Here is a 10,056-nt window from a genome sequence, read left to right on the forward strand (position 1 = left end):
ACCTCACTGCTTATTTATTTATTTATTTGTTTATTTATTAATTATTGTGTTATGTTAGTCACCCTACAGTATATCATTAGTTTTTGATGTAGTGTTCCCAGATTCATTGTTTACGTATAACACCCAGTGCTCCATGCAATACGTGCCCTCCTTAATATCCATCACCAGGTTCACCCATTTCCCTACCCACCCTCCACTCTGAAACCCTTAGTTTGTTTCTCAGAGTCCACAGTCTATCATGGTTCATCTCCCCCTCCGATTTTTGCCTTTCTCTAATGACTAGTGATGTTGAGCTCCTTTTTCGTTTATTGTCCATTTGGATATATCTTCTTTTGTGGCGGGTCTATTATCTTTAAGTCTTTATCTTTTTTTTTTTGAATTGTCTGTTTTTTAACTGATTTATGACAGTCCTTTATATATTCCAGATATGAACCATTTGCTTCCGTGGATTTATCCATCTTTTGTATTATTGTAGTATTTTCCTTGATCTATTTTAACAAAGTTTTCTCTACCCCAATTTCAAGAAAATGTTCACTAGGAGCTTTTGGTTTTGCCGTATACATTTATACCTATAATCAACCAGGAACTGGTTTTTATGTATTTTGAGAGACTGAGGGTTACCATCTTTCTCCTTCCCACTCAAGGATATACAGTTGTCCCTAACTATTTATTGAAAAGACTGAGCTTTCCCCCTACTACTTTATTGTATCACTTTTGCCACAAATTAATTTTCAAATATGAATGTATCTGTTTTTAGACACATTATTTTTGTCTGTTGTGTTTGTTCATTCTTTAGACAGTGCCACATTGCCTTCGTGATACAGCTTTGTAAGATGTCTTGATATATGTATAAAATAAGTCTTCCTACCTCGTTCTTTTGTTTGGTTTTCAAGAGCATTTGCTTATTCTTGGTTCTTTGCATTTCCATATACATTGTAGAAGCAGCATGTGAATTTCTACACAAACACAAAATCCTGCTGGGATTTTTTTTGAGATTGCCTTGAATTCACAGATCAAAATGGGATTAAGGGACATCTATATGTTTGTGAAATAATTTTGAACTACTAAGTACATTTTAAGTGATGATATATATGTTTGTGAAATATTTTTGAACTACTAAGTACATTTTAAGTGATGATATATATGTTCGTGAAATAATTTTGAACTACTAAGTACATTTTAAGTGTAATGCAGTTTTTGATTACGGAATGTTGAAGATTTCTGAACTGAAGCAATCTGGCCTTCTTCTATTTAGACTGTTTTCATGTGGACGATAGCCCAGAATCTAGAGCCCTAGATCATTCTAGTTGTTAGGGTGAAGCTTAATAGTTGATGTCCTGGGTTACATCTTGGTCCAGGTTACAGATGTGAGCACTGATCTGTGGATACTAAAAGCAGGTATGAAACCATGTAGGTGTATCTGATGGAGCCCTCGTTATTTATTTTCATAGGCTGAGCGTCAGGCTATCAACACAACAGTCCAAGGTTCGGCAGCTGATATTGTTAAAGTAGCCACAGTTAACATTCAGAAGAAGTTAGAGACCTTCCGCTCAACCTTCAAGTCCCATGGTCATCGGGAGAGTATGCTCCAAAGTGATAGAACAGGTTTGTTCATAAATGAGAACCCTGCTATAATGTAGTGAGATTAATTGTATCAGAAAAGAAAAAGGGAAGCATTTTACTCATTATTTTTCAGCAGTTTTCAAATGTTTTGGTCTCATGATGTCTTTATATTCTCAGAATTACTAAGGGTCCCAAAGAACTTTTCTTTATGTAGTTTACATATACTAATATTTACCATATTAGAAATTTAAACAGGAAATTCAAAAACATATATTAACATTTGAAAATAATAATAAACTCACAATATGTCAACATATTTCTAGAAGAGACATACATATACATTGCAGAGAATAATATAGTCAGTCACACAGATATAAAGATGTTCACTTACATACAAAAATACATAGATATAAAGACTTGCCCATCACATGAGGATTATTAATTTTATTGTCTTACCTCCTTCTGTAATATCTAGGGCACTCATTCAACATTTTTTGTATGGCAATCAGTGTGCACACACACACCACACTTACACCACATATAACATTCTCTCTCTTTATAGGGAGAATAAGTGATCAAACTAATTTGAGTGATAATACTATACTGTGTGCTTAAGGGGATTTGGAAATAGAAGTTATCAACCTCTTTTAAGTTTAAAATCGAAGGAGAGAAAGGGAAGATGTGATCTGTGACTGAAATATTTACAGAACTGTTCACAGCAGAGTGATACAGGGCCAGAATGAGGATATGGACAATAACAGCTTTTGGAGTGGGTGGAAGGCAATGTGGATATGTCCCTGAGGATCACTTCCTGGGCTTGTGCTGGGTTAAAGGTAGTGGTAGGTCAGCTGAGCCCGAGGAAGCAGCCCACACAGGAAGCAGGAGAATCATAGCATTTGGGATCAGAAGCCAAAGCACAACAGGTAATCCAGAGGATGAAGGTATGGTGACTGGAAAGCAGAAAAGCGTCCTGATAACCAACGATGTGAGCTAAGTGGGGCCTGGTGGGGCAGAGCAGATTTTAGTCAGCTGGCAAACAGATAGATGCACAGCATTTGCGGCCCTGGGATGGAAGCAGCTTGCCACAGCCTCATCTGTATTTGCTCTCTTACCCTGTAAGAACTACCTGTGAATAAATTTGGGCTGCAGATTATGATAGCTGAAGAACCCTCTCTGAGGGAAGCACAAGTTATAAGGAAGTTCGTATTTGTGCTGCTTGGAACGATCAGTGGGAAATTTGGGTGGCAGAGGGGAAGGACTGCTCTGAGATATGGGGAAATGATTAAGGACAGTTACTCAAAGTAACCTTATCTTAGTGATTAGTGGGGCATAATCTTTATCAGTAGGCCCAGCTTGTTAGGAGATGTAACTAAGTCTGATACAGTGGAGTTATAGGCTCTTTTGAGAATATGCTGAAAGATCACTCCACAGAAACATGTACAGATACAGACTGACACATAACTTGAAGTAGTCTCTGAAGTCCTCATTTGGACCCTGGGTTTATAATTACTTATTTGTTGCATGTGGTCCATTTGGTAAAACCCCAGTTCTACCACAATGACACTTCTGGCCATAAGAAGATATCAGGGAGTGTCCTTATAAACCACCTAAAGACAATACCAGCTCACTTTCCTGGGGCAGAGATCAGGCCCCACACTACTCTGGTGCTATTATTTAGAGAAGTTGGTAGTAAAGGTGCCATGGAAAGTGGAGATGTTGGTTGTTTATAGGAAGTAAGTTAGACGACGTCTTTTGGAGAAGAGTTCTTCAAACTCCATTTACTGACTTCTTTGTTATGTTCCTCCTTTCTGGGAGGAAGCTGGTAGAGTTCTGAGTTTACCTGATAGGTGGAAAGTCAGCAAGTGGATACTTTCCTAATAGTTCTAAATCTTATATATTTTAATCACTTAATTAAAATTCTCCAGAGTTTCCCAAAATCCCTAAAAACAAACAAACAAAAAAAACCTATTCTATAGCACAGTGACATGCTGATCAGTTTTCCTACTTTTTTCATGGGATAGGATTGTTACCAAAGAGAAAACTGCAAGGGATGTTCTCCCCAATCAGAGGAGGCTTCTTCGTCCTTCAACTCCATGATGAGCTCTTATATGAAGTGGCAGAAGAGGATGTTGTTCAGGTATTTTTGCAGGGTTTGCGTCCATTTCATAGAAGACTAAGATGCTGAAGGTCAAGTTAAGGTGCATGAGGTTTCTGGAACCCTTCCCTGGAACCCCGGGATGGCTACATAAATGTTGAGTCCATAAGGGTAGAGAAAGAGCTAAGAGTGCTCTGTTTCATACTCATTTTTAAAGAAACTTTTGATGCAAGACTGTTTTTGTTTGGGAGAAATTAGATGAGAATCTTGCCCTTTCCTGAGGGTTTAAAAACTGAGCGTTTTCACTGAAACTGGCAGAGCTGCTACTCATCAGTGTAGACCAGTTTGGAATGTCTATTTCTTTTCGGATTTTGAGTTTTAAGAACCATGAGGTGAAGGGCTGCAGTCTGGCTTATCACCTCAGTGGTGGGTTGGGAAACATTCTTTGATTGGGAAGAGAGTTTGCTAACCTCTTTTTTTTTTTTTTTTTTTTTTTCTGCAGGTAGCTCAGATTGTCAAGAATGAAATGGAAAGTGCCGTAGAACTTTCTGTGAAACTGAAAGTGAAAGTGAAAATAGGTGTGAGCTGGGGAGAGCTGAAGGACTTTGATGTTTAATTGTATAGATGATGAAGTCCTTGTTGGGAAGCCTGGTGTAGGTACAACCACATGGAAGAGAGATTACCCTTTTACATATTTCAGGAAGACCAACTCTCAAGTCTTGATGGATGTGGAATAGTGATGTTAGTGAGAGTTTCAAAATGTATGTCAGACTTTATTCTTTGTAGTGTAAAGAAACTTTTTTTGAGGCAAAATACCAAGTTTAATGATCATATTCCCTCTCAAAGAGGGACTGAAATCACCTTTTCCAGCTCTTTGTGGCTCTAAACGGGTTCAGAACGCATGATTGAAATATGCACTTAGCACTTTGGGTCTCATCTATGTGAAGCATGAAGACAGTGGAACTGCTGTCTCAGGGCATTTGCAGCCCTGTGCATCACTCTTGTGATGCAGACCCCAGCAGGAACCATAGGCAGATAGAGATTTAGTTTCTCATAGACTACCACGGTTAGACATTGTGTGTGATTTTTTTTGTCCAATATTAAGACTGCCAGAATCGTCTTTGTAAGCAGCACTGGCTAATAAATTCTGAAGTCTGTAAAGTGGTAGGCTTGGTATGGATGTCATCCAGGAATGGATTTTCATGAAATGGTGTTTCTTCTCCTTTTCCCTCCTCAATTCATACAATGAATGTATTTGCAATACTTAGATATTATAAAATAAGCTACACCTCTTCAAGAGGTATCCTGTTCTGTAAGATCAGAAGTTTATACTGCAGTTTAATACAATAATGCCAGAGAAGGAAGACACCTCCATATCCATCTCTTAGTGCCTCTTTCTGTGTTTGTGGTGTGGTGAGAATATCCATGCTAAAGAGATGATATTTTATAATTCCCTCAAAGGTGTATTACTGACTTTCTTTCTGTTGAAATAAAATGAATTTATGAGAAATGTATATCAGTATTTCAGTTTTTTAAATTGTGTTTCATCTAAGAGTGTCCAAAAGCTGAGTTCCTAGTTATTTATTCTAGGGTTTGCATTGTTAAGTAGGTTCAGCAATGTCTGTGCACATAGGAAATGTTTCTTATTTCATAATCAGTTATCAGAAAAGTTCTTTTATGTTTATTAACCAGAAATTTAAAAAAACGCAATTGCTTTATAAACAAAGTATAATACAATATTAGTACTTGCATATTAGTGCACAAAATACTCAGACATGTTTTTTGGGGGGTTAGAGGGAGTAAGCAGAAGATGGCAAAGATAAGAGGGAAGTTATATCATTATTTCTTGAGGTTTTTTTTCCATATTTACCTATACCATGTTTCTCAGAGAAAAAAGCTGTAGTGCAGTCAGTATTGACATCCAGCACAAGAGAAGGCTCTTCTCTTCTTCTCTAAACATGAGTGCAGACATATAGGTCATTTCCACCTGATCTTCTGCAGCAGTGGCTCTGGATGTGTAATCCTATGCATCTTCTCATCATTTTGACTTATCAGCTGGACTTAAACAGGCAGCCCTTGCTATGCATGATTAAGTTATACGCAAATTCCAGTTACTATGGTTTACTTAAATAAGACTAGTGCCTCTAATCACAGAATGCAAATTTCAGTTCTCATGGTATATTATCTGAGTAACTGCAGCAAGTTCACATTTCATTGGTAGCTCTTCAATCCACAAATCATGATGTAAATAACAGATGAGCACTGTGGTAAACAGAATAATTCCCCCCATCCCCATCCTAATCCCCCAGATCTGCAACCATGTTATATTACATGTTAAAAGGGACATTGCTGAGGTGATTAAGGTGGAGATCTTGAGATGGGGAAATTATCTAGGTGGTTCCAATATAAACACATTGGTCCTCATAAGGGGAAGGCAGATGGTCAGAATCAGAGGAGGATGGTGAAGATGTTAGACTGAGATTCGAAGAAGTTGCACTGCTGACTTTAAAGATGGAGGAAGAGGCCATCAGCCAAGGAATGCAGGCAGTCTCTGGAAGCCAGAAAAGGCAATGGAATAGATGTGTATTCTCCCCCTACAACCTCCAGAAGTGATGCAGCCCTGCCAATGCCTTGTCTTCAGCCTAATAAGTTTATATCGGACTTCTGACCTCCCAAACTATAAGATAATAATCAGTGTTGTTTGTTTTTCAGTTTTATTGAGATATAAACACACAGCGCTGTACAAGTTTAAGGTGTATACTATAATGACTTGACATATATATTGTGAAATGATTATCAAAGTAAGTTAACATCCATCACCTCATTTGGATACCAAAAAAAAAAAAAAGAAAGAAAGAATAGTTTTTTCCCTTGTGATGAGAACATTTAGAATTTACTCTCTTGGAAAATTTCAAATATACAATCTAGTAGTGTTAGCTATAGTCATCATGTTGTACATCATATCCCCAGTGTCTATTTCTCTTGTAACTGGAGGTCTGTACCTTTTGAACCATCTTTTCTAACTCTCCCCTTCTCCTACACTTGACCTCTGGTAACCACATATCTGATCTCTTTTTCTATGAGTTTGTTTGTTTTTTTTAAAGATTCCATGTATAAGTGAGATCATACAATATTTGTCATTCTCCATATTATTTATTTCACTTAGCGTTATTCCCTCAAGGGCCATCCATATTGTCTCAAATGGCAGAATTTCCTATTTTTTAATGGCTAAATATTCCATTGAATATATAGTCCACAATTTCTTTATATATTCATCCACCAATGGACCTATAGTGTATTTACATATCTTGGTTATTGAAAGTGATGTTAACAGAGGGGCACAGATACCTCTTTCATAAGTGTTCCCGTTTCCTTCAGGTAAATATTCAGGAGTGGAATTACTAGATCACATGGTAATCCTATTCTTAATTTTTTCAGAAACCTTCCTACCGGTTTCCACAGTGACTGCACCAGTTTGCTTTCCCACTAACAGCACACAAGGGTCCTCCTTTCTCCACATTCTAGCCAACACTAATTTCTTGTCTTTTTTATGATAGCCTTTCTAATGGGTGTGAGGTTTTGATTTATATTTCCCTGATGATTACTGACGTTGTGCACATTTTCTTGTACCTGTTGGCCATTTGTGAATCTTCTTTAGAAAAATGTCAGTGAAGACCTTTGACCCATTTTTTATTTGATTAATTAGGGGGTTTTGTGGTTGCTTTTTTTGTCTTTGTTTTTTGGTTTTTTTTTTGGTTTTGTTTTGTTTTGTTTTTGCTAATGAGTTGTATGAGTTTTAATATGTATTAGATATTGGCTCCTTATCAGATTTGCAGTATTTTTTTTCATTCTACCGGTTATATTTTCATTTTATTGATTCTTTTGATGTGCAGAAGCTTTTTAATTTGATGTCATCTCACTTGTTTTTTATTTTGTCACTTTAGGTGTCATATCAAAAATTCATTGCTAGAACCTATGTCAGGAGCTTTTATTAATGATTTTTTTCAAGGAGTTTCTTGGTTTCAGGTCTTAAATTTAAGTCTTTCATTTCAAATTAATTTTTGCCAATGGTGTAATATAGAGGTTTAGTTTTGTTCTTTTACATGTGAGTATCCAATTTTCCCAACACCATTTGTTGAAGAGACTGTCCTCCACTAAGTATTCTTGGCTTCCTTGTCTAATGTTAGTTGACTTAAACATGCTGGTTTATTTCTGAGTCTCAATTTTGTTCCATTGGTTTGTCTGTCTGTTTTTACGTGAATACCATACTATTTTGATTACTATAGATTTATGATATAGTTTGAAGTCAGGCAGTGTGATGCCTCCTGATTTGTTCTTTTTTTTCTCAGGATTGTGTTGTAAAAAATTATAAAAACAATTTTAGGATTGTTTTGTCTCCTTCTGTAAAAAATGCCATTGGAATCTTGGTAGGGATTGCACTGAATCTATATATAGTTTGGGGTAACATAAACATTTCAACATCACTAATTCTTCCAGTCCATGAACACAGGATGCCTTTCCATTTATTTGTGTCATCTTTGATTCTTTCCTCAACTGTAGTTTTCTTTTTTTTTTTTTAAGATTTTATTTATTTATTTGACAGACAGAGATCACAAATAGGCAGAGAGAGAGAGGGAAGCAGGGTCCCCACTAAGCAGAGAGCCCGATGTGGGGCTCAATCCCAGGACCCTGAGATCATGACCTGAGCTGAAGGCAGAGGCTTAACCCACTGAGCCACCCTGGTGCCCCTCTATTTTTCATTTCTAAAGGAATCTCCACACTGTTTTCCAAAGTGGCTGCACCAACTTGCATTCCCACCAACAGTGTAAGAGGGTTTCCCTTTCTCCATATCCTCTCCCAACACTTGTTGTTTACTGTCTTGTTAATTTTGGCCATTCTAACTGGTGTCAGGTGGTATCTCAATGTGGTTTTGATTTGAATCTCCCTGACGGCTAGTGATGATGAACATTTTTTTCATGTGCCTGTTGGCCATTTGTATGTCTTCATTGGAAAAGTGTCTGTTCATATCTTCTGCCCACTTTTTTTTTTAATTTTCAGCATAACGGTATTCCTTGTTTTTGCACCAGACCCAGTGCTCCATGCAATCCGTGCCCTCTATAATACCCACCACCTGGTACCCCAACCTCCCACCCCCCCGCCACTTCAAACCCCTCAGATTGTTTTTCAGAGTCCATAGTCTCTCATGGTTCACCTCCCCTTCCAATTTCCCCCAACTCCCTTCTCCTCTCTAACTCCCCTTGTCCTCCATGCTATTTGTTATGCTCCACAAATAAGTGAAACCATATGATAATTGACTCTCTCTCCTTACTTTTTGAAATGATTATCTGTTTTGTGTGTGTTGACTTTGAGGAGCTCTTTATAGATCCTGGATATCAGCTCTTTGTCTGTATTGTCATTTGCGAATATCTTCTCCCATTTTGTGGGTTGCCTCATCGTTTTGTTGACTGTTTCCTTTGCTGTGCAGAAACTTTTGATTTTGATGAACTCCCACAAGTTCATTTTCACTTTTATATCCTTTGCCTTTGGAGACATCTTGAAAGAAGTTGCTGTGGCCCATGTCAAAGAGGTTACTGCCTATGTTCTCCTCTAGGATTCTGATGGATTGCTGCCTCACATTGAGGTCTTTTATCCATTTCGAGTTTATCTTTGTGTATGGTATAAGAGAATGGTCAAGTCATTCTTCTATACATAGCTGTCCAATTTTTCCAGCACCATTTATTGAAGAGACTGTCTTTTTTCCACTGTATATTTTTTTCTTCTTTGTCAAGGATTATTTGTCCACAGAGTTGAGGGTCCATATCTGGGCTCTCTACTCTGTTCCACTGGTCTATGTGTCTGTTTTTATGCCAGTACCATGCTGTCTTGCTGATCACAGTTTTGTAGTAAAGCTTGAAATCAGGCAATGTGATGCCCCCAGTTTTTTTCTTTTTCAACATTTCTTTAGCAATTTGGGGTCTCTTCTGATCCATACAAATTTTAGGATTGTTTGCTCCAGTTCTTTAAAAAATTCCAGTGGAATTTTGATCAGAATGGCTTTGAAAGTATAGATTGCTCTAGGCAATCTAGACATTTTAACAATGTTTATTCTTTTGATCCAAGAGCATGGGATGGTCCTCCATCTTTTTGTGTCTTCTTCAATTTCTTTCATGATTGTTCTGTCATTCCTCAAGTACAGATCCTTTACCTCTTTGGTTAGGTTTATTCCCAGGTATCTTATGGTTCTTGGTGCTATAGTAAATGGAATCGATTCTCTAATTTCCCTTTCTGTATTTTCATTGTTAGTGTATAAGAAAGCAACTGATTTCTGTACATTGATTTTGTACCCTGCCACATTAGTGAATTGCTGAATGAGTTCTAGTAGTTTGGGGGTGGAATCT

General features: G+C 37.4%; 1 protein-coding gene across 2 annotated transcripts in view; it reads left to right on the forward strand.

Moving 5' to 3' along the window:
- Positions 1 to 5,124, forward strand: part of POLQ (DNA polymerase theta) — a 162,584-nt gene extending 157,460 nt beyond the window's left edge. For both annotated transcript variants that reach the window (XM_044252248.1, XM_044252249.1), the window contains 3 exons: positions 1,452 to 1,605; positions 3,585 to 3,700; positions 4,161 to 5,124. In XM_044252248.1, the coding sequence (XP_044108183.1) occupies positions 1,452 to 1,605; positions 3,585 to 3,700; positions 4,161 to 4,274 (384 nt within the window). In that variant the 3' untranslated portion in view covers positions 4,275 to 5,124. The remainder of the gene's footprint in view (positions 1 to 1,451; positions 1,606 to 3,584; positions 3,701 to 4,160) is intronic.
- The last annotated feature ends 4,932 nt before the right edge of the window (positions 5,125 to 10,056 follow it).

The sequence above is a fragment of the Neovison vison genome, chromosome 6 (assembly GCF_020171115.1).
Source record: "Neovison vison isolate M4711 chromosome 6, ASM_NN_V1, whole genome shotgun sequence".
NCBI lineage: Eukaryota > Metazoa > Chordata > Mammalia > Carnivora > Mustelidae > Neogale > Neogale vison.